The 21,158-nt window shown below is 36.8% G+C and overlaps 1 protein-coding gene across 2 annotated transcripts; it reads left to right on the top strand.

Annotated features, from left to right (window-relative positions):
* Positions 1–1,670: 1,670 nt before the first annotated feature.
* LOC107854228 (probable phosphoinositide phosphatase SAC9) lies at positions 1,671–20,301 on the top strand (the record flags this gene model as incomplete). 2 transcript variants are annotated; one of them, XM_047415077.1, is given in 9 exon segments in its annotated part: positions 1,671–1,961; positions 5,065–5,663; positions 6,560–6,692; positions 9,629–10,842; positions 13,730–13,837; positions 13,994–14,164; positions 15,246–15,488; positions 17,279–17,692; positions 19,495–20,301. In XM_047415077.1, coding segments are annotated over 9 exon segments (3,723 nt in total), but the record flags the coding sequence as incomplete, so codon positions are not given.
* Positions 20,302–21,158: the final 857 nt, after the last annotated feature.

A 21,158-nucleotide genomic window follows, 5' to 3' on the forward strand; every position in this document is an offset into this window, starting at 1 on the left:
ACTATTTTGGGAAATTTGCACTTTTAGTCCCTTAAATATGAGAAAATTTGACTAATACGCCTCTTTGAGTTTCTAATTAACAAAATAACCCACTTTTATTTCCTCATTTAAAAAAAAAAAAAACTTAAAAATAAATAAATTATAATACTAACATATTAAAAATTATGAGAGTTATTTATAAATATACTTAAAATATAAAGCTCATTTTTTCAATTTCAAATCATTTTTTCCCTCTCTCCAACTTTTTTCTCCTCAATTTTTACTAAACTTTCATTGTTTTTCTGACTTTCTCCTTTTTGAAGCTAGCATTTTATTCTTAAATATTCTGTTTTCTCCCAAATTTATAAGTTTTCTATTCTCCTTTAATTTTTAATTCTTTTTTTTAAATATATATATATATGTAATCAATCAAAATAATAATCGATCTGTCTGTATATCGGTCGAATCACTAATTAATCTATCATAATATTAATAATCGATCTGTCGGATCGCGATACATGCGAAGCATGTGTCTATTTATTCAACTTTATATAAATTTAAGTGTTTATTTGTGTACATTTAAAGTTGGAGGTGATAGACGCAAACTAAGACTAAGTTAGATGACATGCTTATGCATTATGAGTGTGTTTGGTATGACGAAAAATATTTTCTGAAAAACGGTTTTTTAATTTTTTCATGTTTGATTGGTTTAAATATTTTTCAAATAAACTTATTTTCCTCAAATTCAAGAAAACGACTTCCTTTCAACAAGTAAGCAAAAACATTTTTCATAAGTCTCTTTCAAATTTCAACCTCACTCTCAAATTGAAATATTCATACAACTCTAAAAACACATATCCCTGCCCTCGACCTTTAATCCCCTACCACCATCACCACCCCACCCCAAACAAAAAACATATTTATCTTTTTTTAAAAAATATTTCATTTTTTTTTCCACCCCCTAATACACCCCTCCCCTCTCCCAAAAAAATTTAAACCTTTTTAAAAAAAATTCAAATTTTTTTCTTACTCCACCACCTGCTACTCGATCCCCACCTCTTAACACCCCCCAAAAAAAAAGAAATTAAAATTTTTAAATATATTTTTTTCAAACCCAAAAAAAAAAGTTTCTTACCCTACCCGATCCCCACCCCCATCCTACCCCTCCCTTCTAAAAAAAAATTATTATTTCAATTTTTTATTAAAAAATAACTCAAAACTCTTTTCTTACCCTACCTTATCACTTATTTTACAAAAAAAAACAAACAAACAATTTTTTAATTTAATTTTTTTAAAAAAACATCAAAACTTTTTTCTCACCCCACACTTCTTACCCTACTCATTCTTATTATTTTTTGTTAAATAGTATATATAAATATTTTTAGTAATTTTTTTCCTACTTACATAACGAACACAAGAATTTAAGTATGAAACAATTATTTTCCTTTTCCATATCAAACACACTCTAAAAAATTATTTTTCGAAGTGAAAAATTATTTTTATAGAAAGTATTTTTCACTTTTGTAATTAAACAGTAATATATATTTTCTGAAAATTACTTTTTTGTTCACCAATTAAATATTAAAAAATATTTTTTATTCACAAATTAAAAATAAGAAATACCTTCTTTTCCACAAAAACATTTACAAGTTTTGTATGAAAAACATTTTCATCCGTACCAAACACACCCTATGCCTTTTTATTAACTGTGCAGCGGAAAAATATGATATAGGAGTACTATATAGTAGTAATACTTTTATAAGTAAAATATTATTATTATTGTTATTGGTCTTCTCCATGGTTGTTATCGATCGATTTCAATGGGGATTCCGTGAAGTTGTACTGTTTACCAGGTTCAGTTTGTCAAATATTAGATCTTCACATTCACGATTCAGCTAAGCTTTCATCATTTTCATCTAAGCTCAATTGTTTTACCCTATTTGAATTCATGAATCTCCAAGTTCCCTCAAATGTATTCCCAGGTATAATATAATTTGTCTTTATATGCACTTGATCCAACCATGTGTATTTCTGTTGTTGCTGTTTTGTTATGAATCATGTGTATTTCTTCTAATTTAACGATAATTTCCTATCAACCAACTATGCCTTGATCAATGGCGGAGCCAAGATTTTCAGTAAGGGAACTAGCTGAAGGGGTTTCAATGTCAATTATATATACATAAAAGATAATTTTAACCATTATCAACCAACTATGCCTTGATAAGTGGCGGAGCCAGGATTTTTAGTAAGAGAACTAGCTGAAGGGGGTTCAACCTCAATTATATATGCATAAAAGATAATTTTAACCATGTATAAATAGTATAAATCATGAGTATTTCGTCTTAATGATAATTTTTTTCGACCAACTATGCCTTGATAAGTGGCGGAATCAGGATTTTTAGTAAGGGAACTAGCTGAAGGGGGTTCAACGTCAATTATATATATATAAAAGATAATTTTAACCAGGGGCGGAGCTAGCTAATAGTGAGGGGTTCCCCTTCGAGGGAAAATTATATTCTAATATAACAATAGTTTCCTATCAACCAACTATGCTTCGATCAGTGGCGGAGTCAAGATTTTTAGTAAGCGGGTTCAGGACCACTTTTGTTTATATGCTTATATTGACTTGATCCATATGTTTTGTTGTTGCTGTTTTGTTATGAATCATGTGTATTTATTCCAATATACTCCCTCCATTCCAATATAATTGAATTGTTGGGGTTTGGCACACCTCTTAAGAAAAATCTTTTAGGACATAAATTGTAAGTTACTTTTCATTATTACCTTTTTAATTGTTCTTTAATTACTTTCCTAGAAAATGCGAAGTACTTAAGAACATTATTAAATGAAAGGGTAAAATTGAAAGAAATTTTCAGAAGTAGACATACGAACTAGCTGAAAGGGGTTCAACATCAACTATATATACATAAAAGATAATTTTAACCATGTATAAATATTATGAATCATGAGTATTTCGTCTAATATAACGATAATTTCCTATCACCAAACCATGCATCGATTAATAATGGAGCCATGATTTTTAGTAAGGGGGTTCTGAAGTAAACATACGAACTAGTCGAAGGGGATTCAATGTCAACTGTATATACATAAAAGATAATTTAACCATGTATAAATAATATGAATCATGAGTATTTTGACTGATATAATGATAATTTCCTATCAACCAACCATGCCTCGATCAATGACGGAGCCTAGATTTTTAGTAAGGGTGTTCAGAAGTAAACATATGAACTAGCTGAAAGGGGTTAACGTCAACTATATATACATAAAAGATAATTTTAACCACGTATAAATCGTATGAATCATGAGTATTTCGTTTAATATAACGATAATTTCTTATCACCCAACCATGCCTCAATTAGCTGCGGAGCCAGGATTTTTAGTAAGGGGGTTCGGAAGTACGTTTTACGAACTAGCCGAAGGGGATTCAACGTCAACTATATATACATAAAAGATAATTTTTACCATGTATAAATAGTATAGTTTTCCGTCGAAGGGGGTTCGGATGAACCCCTGAGCTAAAGGTAGCTCAGCCTTTGGCCTCGATTCAAACAAACCTACCAACCATAACTGTTAAAGTTCTGATGAACTCTGCAAAGGTAGGCCTCTACCAACTAATGTGCCAAAAGGAAGCTGAAAGTGCCGGCTATTAGCTTCTGTATTGTGAGGTGGCCTCAGGCATATGGTATATGTTCTTTTTTCTCTTTTTCTTTTTGCATTTCTGTTCTCAAATGGGTAACTACTTACAAAGCAATGGATGCTTATAAGAGCCGGAGTTTATGGAGAGTTGATAAAGCCATCAAGAAAATCTGGAAATGGTTCCTGCTTGTACATTTTGGTGCATTTGGATAGAGAGAAACAAGAGATGTTTTGATGAAATTGCTAATTTAATTTGGATATCATTAGCTCTATAGATATAGCTTAATCAATTGTGTATAGGAGCCAGCTATATTTTTGGTAAGCTCAAATGTCAAATCTTGTATTGTGTATTTTTTGCATCTCCTTGATGCAAGTTCTATTGAAATCACTTCATTAAAAAAGTACTTGCTTCTCTATTTAGCATGCAAGTGTTCTTTCTTCATCAAGCTATATGTTCATGTTAAGACTGGGATATTCAGTTCCATTTATCTTGATTTTTCAATCTCATTTGCTACTTGGAGGTGCCTGTTGGAGGTTGAATCTAATGGGAGCTCTGAATCTGAAGGAACAAATTGTGGGTGTCTTTTTCTTATTTGGGTCTGTTTGCTTGACACAACTTGATACAAGCCCTAGAACGGAAGCTAAGATTAACAAGAAAACGAAGCACGATTAAGATTAATAATAAGAGGATGAACCAAGAAACAAGAGAAGATAAATAGATAGACAAAAATTGGGAATCAAAGACAACCAACTTTAATAAATTAAATTGACCTTCAAATATCCCAACAAGCACCTAACTCTAAGAAGAACCTCAAGAAGGGAATTGATAGTCCAAGCAACTCTTCTTTCCAAACAAGAAACAACTATGAGGTTAGCAAGCTCTCATAATCTCTCAATAACAATGAAGTATTTGTAGTCATGAAATTCTAAGTCTTCCAACATAAAAAAGAAGAAGCTACTTATACTAAGCAAATAAAGAGGATCCTATGTTATTACATTTTTACCCTTAGTGAAAGTAAGGGCCTTGTTTGGATGTTGAATTCATCAAAAAGCCTAATCCTCCTCCTTCTTCTCAACGTATGACCCATCAAATGTTAGCACGAATGCATGGAATTCTCGGGAGGATTCCATAACGCACTCAAGTGCACGCTTCTTCATGAATAACCCTTGCCAATGTTGAAGTTCACGGGCTTGGGTCCTTGTGAAATGCCTTGGAGGCTCTTGGGGTGTATCACAGCTAGTATGAGTTATCATGCTAGTGGCGCTAAAACTATCTTTTCTTCATCTTCGCTTGCTAGAAAAGAGTGAACCTGTATTGGCTGTATAACTTATTCTCTCAGTTAAATTTCTTTTGTGGAATTGAATTTAGATGCATTATCCTACTTTTCTGGCCTGTTCACTCATTTTGTTTTTTACTCACTTCAGCTGGACGTCAGCAGGATACATCTGTTGTTGTTGTTACTCTGGAATCTAGTGAAGTATACATTATTGTTAGTTTGTCTTCAAGGACGGATACACAGGTGATCTATGTTGATCCCACAACTGGGAATCTTCGCTATAATGCAAAGACAGGATATGATGTTTTCAATTCTCAAAATGAAGCCTTAGATTATGTGACGGATGGTTCAAAATGGTTTTGCAAGAGTATAATCTATGCTAGAGCTGTGCTAGGCTATGCTTCTCTTGGGAGCTATGGTTTACTTCTTGTTGCGACAAAGTTGTCGGCCAGCATTCCAAATTTGCCTGGGGGCGGATGTGTATATACTGTAACTGAGACCCAATGGATCAAAATTTCACTTCAAAACCCTCAGCCACTGGGCAGAGGTGAAACAAAGAATGTTCAAGAAGTGACGGAGCTTGATATTGATGGCAAACATTATTTTTGTGAATCGCGGGACATTACTAGACCTTTTCCCAGTCGCATGCCCTTGCAAAATCCTGATGATGAATTTGTGTGGAACAAATGGTTTTCAATGCCCTTCAAAAAGATAGGACTTCCAGAGCATTGTGTTGTTCTTCTGCAGGTTTTACTTCATCCTTTGTACCTTAGATATTGTCTTTTTTTGTGTGGCATTTAACACTTGTTACAAGTTTAACTTGCATGCTTATTATGCAAGGAAAAAGAAGAATGATAACAAAGCAACGCCTGTGAAACAATAAGAACCTCATGTTTTAACTTTTTGTACAGTTGGTATAAACCTTTAGATGTAAATAAGTGTAGTGGACATGGTAGATTTTCTCATCTCCTTCCACCCATGAAGGAAGCTTTTTGTTATGCACTTCTCATGTAATGTTTGCACACCTTTTTTCCCCCTTTTTTTGAACTGGTAAACTAATAGTTGCATTGACAACAGAAATCTGGCACTATGTTCTATCAAGGAATTTTTTTAAGGATCATTCCGGACGGAACAAATAAGAAACTATTCCACCTATTAAAAAGCCTACTCCCGTAGTGAGTCTATAAAGTCAAGCATATCGTTTTTCATCTTTAAAATCCTGTAGGTTACACCAAATAGCCGAAAACCATAAGCAAGTGTACTTCATTACCACTCTGGTTTGATAATTTGATTGGTTACTGTCTTGGCTGTTTTCTTGCTCCGGTATTCCATGCCTTTGTTCTTCTATTGCTACCTATGTTGTCTGTGTCAGGATTATCTCCCGTATGTAACCCCTCGACCCCACCCCACCCCCCAAAAAAAACCCCTACACACACAACCACCACCACCACCACCACCAAACACACAGACAAAAAAAGAAGCAGCAAACCTGTACTTGTAGGTGCAATATTCCGTCTTTTTTTATAAATAGGGTAGGTGCAATATTCCGTCTTTTTTTATAAATAGGGTCAAAAAACTTACTGTATGAACCGTTATGTTGAATATGATGTATGAATTCTCATTGGGACAATGATAATCCATAGGGCTTTGCAGAATTCCGAAGTTTTGGAAGTCGAGGTCAGAAAGAAGGGGTTGTTGCCCTCACTGCTCGACGTAGTAGGCTCCACCCTGGGACTCGTTATCTAGCAAGGGGCTTGAATTCTTGCTATAGTACAGGTAACATAAAATTTCCCTGTAAATCTTGAATTTGATTTGTCTTTTTTCTTTTGTTGGTCTTTGAGAACAGACCAGGTTATATCACTTCTCGAAAAAGGAGACCAGGTTATTATTTACTGTGGTTCTTTGTGGATTTTGTTCTTACGGATATGGTTAATTCTTTGATAATAGCTCTGCATTTGTTCGTTTATTCTTTCATTACCGTTTGACATAGTTCTGCTGGACTCTGCATGCTTTGGTTAGCGATAGTAAATATTTTTTCAAACCTTATCTCTGGCGCAAAGTAGTTCTCTTTTCTTTCTCGAGCATTTCCGTGCCCATTCTCCTATTGATTGAATGGGCCAGGGATCCATTTACTGTGTACTTTCTGTTCTCTGCATAGAATGGTGGTATTAGTTCTATACGCAACTTAATCTTTCGACTGCAAGGTCATACCTAGCGAGAATCTTTCGACCCAACATAAGCTTCTGGTGATGGACTTGAAAATCAAGAAGTGCAGAAGAAGAGGGTGTGGAGGAACGACCTAAGATTAGGTGGGGTAGCTTGACTTTGGTTAGTGCTTTGGAGATAGGGGAGTTGTTGACAACTATGGGTGCTTGGGGGAGTAGAGGGGATGTGGATAATATGTGGGAGACGACTGTCAGTTGCATCAGGGAGGGAGACAACTAGAGAGGTTTTGGGTGTCTCGAAAGGCCGATCTGGGAAGCACCGGGGAAATGGTGGTGGAACGAAGAAGTTAAAAAAAGGTGGAGACTCAGAAGGTGGTGTATGCAAAGTTGGTTGAGAGTAAGCATGACGAGGAGAAGCGGACTAATAGGGAGGAGTATAAGTTAGCTAGGAAAGAGGCTAAGAGAGTAACTTTCGAGAGCTTGTTTGCGACTTTAGAGGATAAAGGCATAGATAAAAAGTTGTATAGGCTTGCCTAGGCTAGGGAGCGGAAGGCCTGTAACCTTGACCAAGTGAAGTGTATTAAGGGGGAGGATGGCAAAGTGTTGGTGGAGGACACCCTCAGTTGGTGGAGGCAGTAGTCTTATTTTCATGGACTTTTGAACGACGAGAGGGACAAAGATATCGTGCTGGGGACTTGGAGCACTTAGAGAGGTGTCGTGATTAAGGTGATTAAGGTTATTGTAGGTTTATTAAGGTTGAGGAGGTCAAGAATGCTATTTGCTAGGATGTGTAGGGGTAAGGCGATTGGGCGGCCTGACGAGACTCCAATGGATTTTTGGAAGAACACTGCGGGGCAGGCATGGAGTGGCTGACAAGGTTTTTTAACATCATCTTTAGGACAACGATGATGCCCGAAACTTAGAGATGGAGTACGGTGATTCCATTATATAAGAACAAGGAGAACATTTAGAGCTGCAACAACCATAGAGGTATCAAGTTGTTGAGTCATACTATGAATGTTTGGGAAAGGGTGGTAGAGTTGTGACTGAAGAAATATTGGAGGGAGGTGATTAGTCATGACATGGAGCCGTTACAACTTACAGAGGACATGATCCTAGATAGGAAGGTGTGGGGGACGTGGATAGGGTAGAGGGTTGGTGGGTAGGACTGTGTCCTTACTAATAGGAGTGCCTTTTTTGTAATAGTTATAGTGTTATGTTGTTATGCATGCGTCTTGTAGTTTCTTGTTCGTGGTGTTCTGTGATGTTTGTGATTTTGGATAGATAGTTTATATTATTACAAGTGAACAGAAGGTAGCAGAATTATGTTCTTATATATATATATGTTCCCTATTGTGTTATGGTTTCTAGGTCTTTTCTTCCCACAATCAAATCCATCATTGGCACTCAACGATTTCTTTGTCGATCGAATTCGAGGCAATGACCGGATGTCTCTAATAGTAAAGCTTTCTCTCTTTTTAACGACGAATATAGATTTTACCAATGTAGTATAATAATAAAATTTTCCCATATTTACTCAAAAGAAAAAAGTTCCTCTTGTGGCTAGTAATTGGCGTACTGTAGATAGTGTTTCCCCATCACGTTCAAATCCTTTGTCTGCCTTTGGAGAGGGCGACTGAGAGGGTTCATTGCATGGGAACTGAATTGGGGGACTTTTTAAGTTAAAAGACTAAAAACCCATATACTATAAGGAAAAGAAAGGGTATTTAAGTGAATCACAAAATGGGGAGGAGGCCAACCTACTACCTTCATGTAGTAGGTTAACAAAATCATATGTTTTTTTTTCCCTCTTGGTTAGCATCTAGAGGGGTGATTTTGAGGGCGGAAAATCTTAAAAACATTAGGTTGTTTGTGTTGGCTGGTGTTACATGTGTAAGGAAACGAGGAAAGAAGTGAATCATCTTCTCATCCATTGTATCTTTACCATGAAATTGTGGTGGGATTCGTTGCGGTGGTTTGGAGTTTCTTGGGTAACGCCATAAACTGTGAAAGATTTAATGTTGGAGAAGCGGAAATAGGAGAAGATGTAAGACTTGGAATGTGGTCCCTCTTGCGTTGATGTGGGTTATTTGGATAGAGAGAAATAGAAGAGCTTTTGAGGGGGTAGAGTCGAGTTTGGAATAGCCTCCGGCCTCTTATTTTCTCTTGGTGCACCCATAAAATTCCTTGTTGTATAGAACAATGGGTGGACTTTGTAGTGAATCAGATTTTGTAGATTCTTTACGTTTTGGTTTTATCCCTCGTATACGGCCAACTCTGCACTTGTTATGAGTGAAATACATTTACCTTATCAAAAAATATAAATATATTCCATTGATCATTTAATATTTAATAAAACCTAATAATGTTTAGATAGTTTGATTTTGTGTGTTAGGCTGTACATATGCTTTTGCAAGAAAAAGAATCCATGGGATATGTTCGTTTTAGATATCTGTCAATTTTGTAATCTATTCCAAGTCTATAAATGAGGCACATCATTGTAATTATGATCCCTTTATATTAGTTTCACTACTGTTTGATGAACAGGCAATGAAGTTGAGTGTGAGCAGCTTGTATGGATTCCCAAGGAGGCTGGTCAAAGTGTTCCTTTCAATACTTACATCTGGAGAAGAGGCACTATTCCTATGTGGTGGGGTGCGGAGTTGAAGTTGACTGCTGCAGAAGCAGAAATCTATGTCTCGAGTGATCCTTATAAAGGAAGTGCTCAATATTATCAAAGGTTAACTGAAAGATATGATGCACGAAACCTAGATATAGCTGCTAGTGGGAATCAGCGAAAGAGTGCTTTTGTTCCAGTTATATGTGTCAACTTGCTTAGGAGTGGTGAAGGCAAATCAGAATCGATTTTGGTTCAGCATTTTGAGGAATCTTTGAATTATATTAGATCAGTTGGAAAACTACCTTATACTCGGGTTCATTTAATAAACTATGATTGGCATGCCAGTGTGAAATTGAAAGGAGAACAACAAACAATAGAAGGGCTATGGTACCTTCTAAAAGCACCCACAGTTGCTATTAGCATCACTGAAGGTGATTATCTGCCTTCTCTTCAGCGCATCAAAGACTGCAAAGGTGAAGTAATTTATAGCGATGACATTGATGGAGCATTCTGCTTAAGATCACATCAAAATGGAGTGATACGTTTCAATTGCGCCGATTCTTTAGATAGGACCAATGCTGCTAGTTTCTTTGGTGCCCTCCAGGTTTTTATGGAACAGTGCAGACGGTTAGGTATATCACTTGACAGTGATTTGGCATATGGGTATCCGCGATCTAACAACAATGGCGGGTACACAGCTCCATTACCCCCTGGCTGGGAGAAACGCATTGATGATGTAACTGGGAAAACATATTTTATTGATCACAACACGAGGACAACTACTTGGAATCATCCCTGTCCAGATAAACCCTGGAAAAGATTTGATATGACATTTGATGAGTTCAAGAGATCAACAATTTTATCACCTGTCTCTCAATTAGCAGATCTGTTTTTGCTTGCTGGTGATATCCATGCAACATTGTATACTGGATCCAAAGCTATGCACAGCCAAATTCTTAGCATATTTAATGAAGAAGCAGGCAAATTTAAACAGTTTTCTGCTGCACAGAATATGAAAATTACTCTTCAGAGAAGATATAAGAATGCCGTTGTAGATAGTTCTCGTCAGAAGCAACTGGAGATTTTTCTTGGATTAAGGCTTTTCAAGCATTTTCCGTCAATTCCAATCCAGCCATTACATGTATGTTTTATACTGTTCTCCCACTCTTGTTACATGTGACTCTAGTTTCCTTCATTGCTAAGTTGTCGGACTCGGGTGCGGGTGTTGGATACGGGTACGGATCTAGAAGTTGGATCGTTCACGGTCTCAATTTCAAGATTCGGGGATATGGATCTAGGGGTGTGGATACGGGTGCGGGGATTCTGCAAAAAATAATTTAAATATCTAAAAAATAGAATTATAAAACATAAATTATGAGATATTACACGAAAAAATTGAGGAGAAAATATTGTTCAAGAAGAAAATCTTGAAAGGAGATAAAAAGAAAAGCAATAACATAGAAATTTCTATATACAAGGTATTCCATTTTCTTCAATGTCACCTTAGCTTTTATTTTGATTACAAAATTTCTTAAATCTATCCGGACTTTTCCAGTTGATTTTGGTCAAAGTACCCAAAATCGGTTGACCAGAACAGGTACGGTTCCCACACCCACACCTACACCCATGTCGTGTCGACACGGGTGCGGCACTGAAAGTGAAGAGTCCGAGTAACTTAGCTTCATTGTATGTTGTTTTGCTTTAAATATTGTTTTCTTGAATTATCAATTTTAGCTTCTTGTTGGCTTCTAAGCTTATTTCTTTACACCCATTGAATGCATCCTAGTTGACCTGAACACCATATAAGCGCGGGGGTGGGGGGCTTTTTTATTTAGATCTTTGGTAATTGTTAGCAACCTGGGTATTTCGATTTACAATAATGGTTTTCCTTTCCTACACTCTTCTTAACTCATTAGCATGAACCTCAAGTTGTTCAAATCATGTTGAGCTTCTATAATTTCCTCGAAAGTGTGCGTTATTTGGACATTGTTGGGAATGGGAAAGGGAGGAGAAGGTGAAAAGGAAGGCAACTTATTCCACCTATTGCTTTGGAGAGATCTGTCTGGATCAATGGGAGGAGTTGATCCTCTTTGATGAAACATTTGTACTTCCCTGCAGTTTTTGATGGGTGACTGGAGATGAGGAAACTTACTTATAGTATTAGAGGGCTTGAAATGCTTACTTGGGAAGCTGCAAGTGCATACCTCTCCACTTTTTTCTTCCTTCCCCATTCACTTCCTGATGGCACCCAAAAAAATTGAATAAAATCCTACCTGTTCATAATCTATGTTGCTTCTTCACACCTTTCATATTTTCATCCCACCTTTAGCGGAGAACAAGGTTTTAACTTCTAGCTACTATATTGGATATTTGGTGGTTTTCATGGTAAAGTGCAATCCTAGACAAGTACATGACTGAAGAGCGTTTATTGGGTAGAATCTATGTTGCTCGGATTTGGGTATTAGATCCGGGCGTGGATCTAGAGGTTGGATTTTCTTCATAATGTAAATTTTAGGATTCAGGGGAATGGATCCGAGTGCGGATAGGGGTATTGAGATATGCCCATATGGATCCTACACCCCCTGAACAACCACACCCATGCCGTGTCTACACGGGTGTGCCGGGGTTTCTGAAGAGTCCGCACAACATGGAGTAGAATCCTTTTTCTTTGGTTTCTTATTTTGTTTCTTATTGGTTCACAACTATAATCTTTCATGGTTTGTTACTATGTTTTTTGTGGGCAGATTATGCAGGCATCGTTTGTTTGTTTCCCCTTTTACTGGACTTATTGATTATGATTCTACAAAGACAAAAAGGACACCACATATGGAAAATGTAATTACTTACAAATTAAAATGATCTATATGTATTACATATAGTAGTATGCTGGACTATCTAGACTTTCTGGTTTCAGTACTGCCTGGATTCAAAAACATCCTGAAACTTTTGCCGAACCTTTTTCCGTGTAAAGATGAAATTATTCTCCAGTTCAGTTAAGTTATATCTGGGGTCGATGATTCAAGAGAATGGAGAGATTGATGAGGATGTCACTAATCGGATCGGGGTAGGGTGGATGAAATGGAGGCTCGCCTCCGGTATCTTGTGTGACAAAAAGGTACTTCCCAAAACTTAAAGGCAAGTTCTACAGAGTGGTGGTGTGGTTAGACTCGCTTTGTTGTATGGGGCAGAGTGTTGGCTTGTTAAGAAGACCCACATTCAGAAGATGAAGGTGGCAGAGATGATAATGCTTCGGTGGATGTGTGGTTATACTAGAAAAGATAGGATTAGAAATGAGGTTATTCGAGATAAGGTGGGAGTGGCTTCGGTGGAAGCCAAAATGAGGGAAGCGAGGTTGAGATGGTTCGGTCATGTGATGAGGAGGAGCACGGATGCCCCTGTGCGGAGGTGTGAGAGGTTGGCAAGGGATGGTTTCAAGCGAGGTAGAGGTACACCGAAGAAATATTGGAGGGAGGTGATTAGACATGACATGGAGCAGCTTCAGCTTACCAAGGACATGACCCTGGAAAGGAAGTTGTGGAGGAGGCGAATTAGGGTAGAAGGTTAGTCTGAGTTAGGATGTTGTATGTTTTGGTGTGTACTTAGAGTATCTTACTTTTGGTATTATTGAATATGTTAATTTCTATTGTATCTTGTTCTATTACTATTCCTTATCTTATCTTAGATTGCTTTATTTTGAGCCGGGGGTCTATCGGAAACAACCTCTCTATCTATTTTGAGGTAGTGGTATGGACTGTGTACAGTTACCCTCCCCAGACCCCACTTGGTGGGAGTATACTTGGCATGTTGTTGCTGTTGTTGAATGATAAAAGCGGCATAAGCCAAAAAAACCCCATAGCCCCAGACCCGCATGTGGGATTACAATAGATATGTCGTTTTTGCTGTAATCAGAGAGATGTTCGTAAATTTTTGTATTTGAGGTTATCTATTTGGAGTGAGCTAATTTTTTATTTTTTTTTAAAGTTATTTGAAACTAATTCTGTCACTGTTGTGTATGCTGATTTTGACAGGTCGCTTCTCGTCCCACTGGATGCTTTCTAAAGCCAATTGTGAACATGTTTCCAGTTTCTCATGGCGGAGCAAGTCTTCTTAGTTTTAAAAGAAAAGCAATGACATGGGTACCTACATAATGCTTTCGACACTTTTATACTGTGTTTTGTTTGATAAAGAATCCTCTACAGTATAAAATACCCTGCTGCTTCATCTAAAGTAGGTTCATTTATATCCCGCAGCATTTTGCACTTCTTCTCAGTTGTGTACTCATCTTCTTACAGGTTACCCCACAGGCTACTGATGTAGTTGAACTTTTTATTTACCTTGGCGAGCCTTGTCATGTTTGTCAGCTTCTTCTCACTGTTGCACATGGTTCTGATGATTCAACGTTCCCAGCAACAGTTGATGTCAGGACAGGGCGTTATCTGGATGGACTTAAACTTGTTTTGGAGGTCTGTTACATTTCTATTGTGAAATTATTATGCTTATACCTCGTTGTTACTTGCTTCTTTGCTATTAAAAGAAATTCAAATCTATGCGATGCTTATGCAATTTGCTTAATAGGCATTTCTCTCTCAGCTGTGATGAGTGCTTTGTGCCTTGCCACGTTTTTTCTTTTTTGTTGGAGAAGGTAAGTTTGTTTGTATAACTATTTGCTGCATAAAAACTGCAGCTGTCCATACTTACAAGGATTGAATATAGGAAGATGTACTAAGCTATAACCTACTTACAGACATCCTAGAACATCAACAAAAGATTCTATATCTTCCAAATATTCATGTTTACATCAAAAACAGACAAGGGCTAAACACTTCATCTTCAGTTTCTGGGAAGAGCTATAATTGTCTTCAAAGTACCTGTGATTTGTCTCTTTCCAAACTGTCCACCAAAAGCAAGCAGGGGCAATCTTCCATCTTTCTTTCTGTTGTGAGTGCTATATTTGTTCCAGCACTTCAATTGTATCTCTTGGCATCTCCCACATGATCCCTTTTAAATTAAGGAAAATCCTATAAAGTTGTTCAGTTAACTTGCAATGTAAAAAAAGATGCTTGGTTGTCTCTGATTCTTCTCCACACATATAACATATAGAGCACAGGTGGAAGCCCCTTTTTTTAAGTCCTTCATGAGTTAGGTCCGCTCTTATGGCCACGAGCCAAGTGAAACAAGCCACTTTGTGAGGATTTGACTTTCCAGATTAGTTTCCAGGTACAACAACTAATCTGTTTCTCAAGGTGTCTGTAGGATTGGCCGAGAGAAATTCACGCTTTCCATTTGTTACTGGGAAAACAACAGATCCAGATATACCTCCTTTTTCTTGACGGAGGATATTATTATTCTTTTTATTTCTACAGGCTAGGATCCTACAGGCTAGGATTCTACAGGCTTTCTTTTTTTTTTTTTTAGGATCCTACCAGTTGTCTGAAAATGGGAACTTCCATAGAAAAATAAAATAATTAAAAAAAGGTTTTCTTGTGCCTACATGTCTGGGGTTACTGTCAAAAGTTTACAATTTTTACATGAATTTGTTCACAGGGAGCTTCTATACCACAATGTGCAAATGGGACAAATATTTTGATTCCATTGTCGGGATCAATTAGAGCTGAGGACATGGCTATCACTGGTGCAGGTGCACGCCTTCATTCCCAAGATACATCCACCGTTCCATTATTGTATGATTTTGAGGAACTTGAAGGAGAAGTGGATTTTCTTACTCGTGTTGTTGCACTCACGTTTTATCCTGCTGTGGATGGTGGAGGCCCTATAACTCTTGGTGAGGTACAGAGAAACAAGATAACTTTACTTTTAGGCATCCTTTCTTTCTTGACAAATTTTTATAGATTTTTCTAACACCTTTTAACATAGTCTTGTGTGAAAGTTTTGACTACATTTTCTCCGTATTCCTCCAAGTCTGGTGACTAACCTGGTTTCAGCAGTGGTGCATCACTAAGGGAAGCCCACCAAGTGTCCTTGGATGTGTAATGTTATATATTATATAAGATTAGAAAAAAATTTGCATAGTGGTGTAGATTAGAAACAAAGTCGTCGACGCAAACTAATAAAAGAAAATGGACCACTTGATACAAGGTACAGACGCTGCATAGATGTATTAATAACTGCCTGTTGTTCATAGACTGCCTGTTGTTCATCTCCCAGTAGCATGACTTGACTGTAAATTCTCCTTTGCTGTTAGCTTCCAAATTGGTCTGTCTTGTCCTATAGTATTGTTTTGAGGCAGTGCTTGGGACCTGAAGGAATTCAGCTACTCTGTCCATCTTCCAATCATTTAAGGCTCTTCTAATATTAAGTTCCATCCTTGAGGTTTCCATACTTGAGAGACACTATCATTTTTCTGAAGGCTTATCATATACAACTGTGGGAATTGTGTTCTAAGGGTGTGTCCTCACTCACCTCGTGTTCATTCCAAACTTTTGTTCTCATTTCATCTCCCTCCTTAATGTAGATGTTACTATTAAACTGAGTCCTGGATGTTACTATTAAACTGAGTCCACGGCCTTCTGATAGTTTGATAGTTTTTCACACACTGCATATAAAAGTGCCCACCACTTCCTCAGTTGTCTAGCTGCACAAAGCACAAAGCACCATAATTTTCTCTGATGAATCTCCTCCATACAGCCATATCTTCATTGCAATATTTCCATAACCATTTATGAAGAAGGCAAGTGTTTTGTATGCTGAGGTTTTTTATGCCCAAACCTCCTTGTATTCTGTTGAGGGTTACAACATTCCATTTTACCAAATCATATCCTCTTTCATGGCATCAACCTTAAAAACCGGATTGAACAACTATATATAATAGTACTTCCTCTATTTCATGTTGTTTGTCCTAGTTTCCTTTTTAGTTTGTTTAAAAAAGAGTGTCTTTCCTTTTTTGGCAACTTCTTAATTTCAACTTTTCACATTGCATGTTTAAAACCTCAAGATTAAATTACATTTTAGTATATTCAATATATCTTTAATTTAAGATCACAAAATTCAATTGTCTTTACTTTCTTAAACTCCGTGCTAGTGAACATAGGATAATGAAATTGTAATGGAGGGAGTATTATTTCATAATAGTATTATAAAATCAACAAAGAGTTGTGTCCTTTCAATTAACCAACTAATCCTTTGGAATGTTCTTTCCTAGCGGCCAAATAGTTTCTTCAAAAATTAGTTACTAATGAACGAACACAATTACTTAGAGAGGAAATAATATAAATCAAAATTTTGCAGGTTTTTTTTTTAATTTAATTATATCACTATTTAATATAAACATATTAGTCAAATGGTATTTTAGTCTATCAATTTTTTACTTTCAAGGCTTCCCCTTTTATAATAGTATAGATAACCAGTACCAAAAGGAAATGATGTTACCTGATTGAAAAAAGAGAAATGTTCATCCTAACTCTCAAAAAAAAATTGGAAATACATTAAAGAACGTTATTCAGTTCGACAAAACCGTCATTATTTTATTATGGCGTTACTCAATTCTGGAGCCATACTGTTGCATGATATTATCTCCAATCTCTTCAGTACATTTTTCTCTGTTGTAAAAACACATGTAGATTGAAATACTTGGAGCGACTCTTCCATGGAGGTTCATATTGAACCATGAAGGCTCTGGCACTGGATTTTCTGAACAAGCAGAAGTCCATCATGATGTTACTAACCCTTTTCTGACTGAGTCCGGGGAAAATCCTTTCGCTGCTTCTTCAACCACTGGTACACAACCAAACTCGTCTGGTGACTTATGGGCAGATCTTTTAACGGGAGAATGCAGAACTTCAGATTCTAACATGCAGCCGGCGACTGAAACTGTCTTCCATGGGGGAGATGACTTGCTTGACTTCTTGGATGATGCTTTTGTCCAACAACCAAAAGAAGCTAATGTTGCTTCCAACAGTGCATCTAAAGGGCCTATTGACAATAACACTCAACGCTATTTAGATTGTTTCAAACTCCTTGTGGGACCTCAAATGGTACGTGTCTTTTTCAATTTTTTTTAATACTTTCAAAACTGTTACTTTATGCTTCTGATTAGGGGTGGCAAATTCAGCCAAATCCATTTGACCTGCCCAAGTTTTAATGGGTTGGACATTTGTTATACTACAAATGGACTAATAGTTTGGGCACAACCCATCTTAATCAATAACAAAAGCTAGCCCAAAGTCAACCCATGAAGCAACCCAAACTTAACCCATCGCTATCCATCCTTCAACCCCAATAATTTGATTCTTCTGTGACCAAAGTTCACTCAAATTAAAAAGTTTCAATCTTGAAAAACTTAAATTTCTTAGCTATATTATGAAGCGTTGGCATTACATAATCTAGTCATTGTAATTTGTAATTAGCAGCATGTAATTGCATTTGAGCTCATATTAACTAATTAATTCTTGAAATGTCAGTCTTCTTCAGTCCCATCATTGTTTCTTCTTTATTTATAGTTTAAGGTTTCCACCTTTTGCAATAAAGCATTTCCCACATGTAAACTCTAAATCAGATTAAACTTTTGTCTTTACTATCTAATCATCTAATTCTTCTAAAGTTAAAGAAGAGAAAATCACCGTTCAAATTTTTAAAAATGTTAAAGAGTATGTAGTAGTACTGTATATAGTACTCCTAAGGGATTTGTTATATACTACTACACTTAACTGTAGCAGGGATTTATCGTGTACTGCAGCTAAGGGATTTGTGATTGTACAAGTTCTCGAGACTTGTTTGTGGATATTTTGTTAAGAAAATTTATTGATTACTCTAAAAGGAAATAATAGAAGTTGAGTCAAATTAGGGGGTTGGGTTGTGACCATCATTTAACCCATCTTGACCCAACGCATCTTAGCCCAAGCCCCACGCAAGCTTTGTGCAGGGTTGGGCATTGACCCTGGTGGATAGAGTTAGCTGGTACATGTTGATGGTGGGAGGTGACAGGTATCTTTTGGAATTACTTGAGGTGCGCGAAACGTGGCCTGGACACCACAATTATAAAAAAACATGTTTAAAGACATCTTTTATATAGTGAACTCATTTAAGGAGTCAGGTTAAGTGTTGAGTTGGGTTTATGATGAATTGTGTCCTGAATAAATTGAAATATTGATTTTGATTTTTTAAAATATTTTTCTAAAAATTTACAGTTGCAACGTCATTACATAGGTACCGGAAATTATATTTCTGAAAATAAATGACCATATAAGCTAACTTGACAAAGTTGAGTGACTTTTGAAAGACAGAACAATGAGCGGCCAACTAAGCTTCTAACTCCAAAAATTAGCTCAACGATAAGTATTACCACCTTATAATGAGTTCGATTTTTCTCATCCTCACCGATGTAAGACTCAGTACCTCCTACCTTATGGGTGTGGCCAAAAGAAGATGAGGGCCCAACAGAGTAAACAAGGAATTGGGATGGGGACCATATCAAAAAAAAAAAGAACCTGGGGCCTCACTCAACCTCAAAAGCTAGCTCATGTTGTCGAAGGATTACACAAGAACATATATGGAGACAAAATACCCATCCCACAACCGGTGTGGGAACTCAAAATTTTTCCGTCATTTCCTTATAAGTGCTTAAAAGATGATTGTCATGACCATCTGTCCTATGTTATTAAAAATCCGTGTATGAAACTCCAGTTTGTTGTTATTAATATCCCTTTGGGGCTGTTACACTTGTAAAAGTAGCACTTCCATTGTATGTGCATGTTTATTTGTGGTGCTCCGACTCTGAACCAGCTGGAGAAGATTTGTGATCTATCTACATCCGTTATGTGGCCATTTAACTATGCAGGAGAGAAAGATAAATTACATGGCAGCTATGAAACTTGAAATTGAACGCTTTCGCCTGAACCTGTCTGCTGCTGAAAGGGATAGGGCATTATTGTCAATTGGTGTTGACCCTGCCAGTATAAATCCAAATCTACTGGTTGACAAATCTAGCATGGGAGGATTATGCAGGGTATCAAGTATCCTTGCTTTGCTTGGACAGGCTTCTCTTGAGGATAAAACTACTGCATCCATTGGTCTTGAAATTGCCGATGATAGCACTATAGATTTCTGGAGTATAGCAGGAATTGGTGAAAGATGTTTTGGCGGGGCATGTCAAGTTCATTATGAAGATGGGCCTGTATTTAATGCGCCTTCTGTGTCATCAACTTCAGCTGCTGCGCAGACCTCATTTGTGTGTTCTGAATGTGAGCGAAAGGTTTGTAAAGTTTGCTGTGCAGGGAAAGGAGCTCTTTTACTTGCTATGTTTAACTCTAAGCAGTCTCCTAGCTACAATGGTGTGAGCAGCCAGGGGGGAGCAATCTATGCAAACTCAGTTGATTTATCCTCAAATCATTCCATGACACTTGATGGTGTCATTTGTAAAGCCTGCTGCATTGATGTTGTGCTTGAGGTTTTAATCTTGGACTACATCAGGGTTTTGGTTGGCCAGCGGAGAAAAGCACGAGCAGATAGTGCTGCTCAAAAAGCTGTAAACCATGTGACCAGATTTACTTCGAGGAATTTTCAGTTGGCACCAACTGCATTTGGGGAATTATTTGATGGAGAGGAATCACTTGCTGAGTTTCCTTTTGCAAGCTTTTTGCACCCGGTAATATTTTGGACCTATCCTAATCCCAATTATATTAGCATTTTTGTTCTTAGAAAACCTGTTCTTATTTAAGTTTTCCAAAACTTTATGCGAGAGGAATGATTTAATCTTATTCATGTTTTCATGAATCTGTGGAAATCAAATGTGAGTGACACATCTGTTGGTTTATGTAAAACTGTTTCTTTTGAACGCACAAGGCTACTACTTAATTTTCTAATTACTAAATGCTTCTGAATGAATTATTTTCTCCATCTAGCATCATCTGCACTGACTATGCAGTAACTAAGGTGATCCTTGATTTGATGGAGAGCCCAGGTTTTAGCTCAAACATCGTGCCATTCTTCTATACTGCTTCCTAGAGTTTAAATAGTCAAGTTCTCTATCTCTGTCCTGATGAGAAAACCAGATTCTCTTGTCTGAAATTTGGTATAGGAAGAATGGAGGTCTCTAAGCTATTTTGGGCTTGTTCTGAGATGGCAACAAGAGTTGATAGTACAGGCAAACCTCTATAACGTCACCTTGTTATAACGGCTTTTCACTATAGCAGACCAATTTTCTCTGGAGCGGATTTTTCATATTATATTGTACTTCTCTATAAGGCATTCTACCTATAAAAACAATGACATTTACTATTACGGTACACTCTTTGTAAAATTACCTCATGCACACTGTAAATTTAAGTACGAATTTCTCATTTAAAGGAAAAATTTAATTTAAATAGTGCACATCAGGTATTTCATAACTTCACGAGGAAAAGGCTAGTAATGTTTGCCTTTTTTATATTCATGTTCTTTCTAGTTTTGCATACTTTTGTTTTTAACAACTAAATGAGATCTGATCGTCAAATGTCATATACA

Source organism: Capsicum annuum, chromosome 7 (genome assembly GCF_002878395.1).
Source record: "Capsicum annuum cultivar UCD-10X-F1 chromosome 7, UCD10Xv1.1, whole genome shotgun sequence".
Classification (NCBI taxonomy): domain Eukaryota; kingdom Viridiplantae; phylum Streptophyta; class Magnoliopsida; order Solanales; family Solanaceae; genus Capsicum; species Capsicum annuum.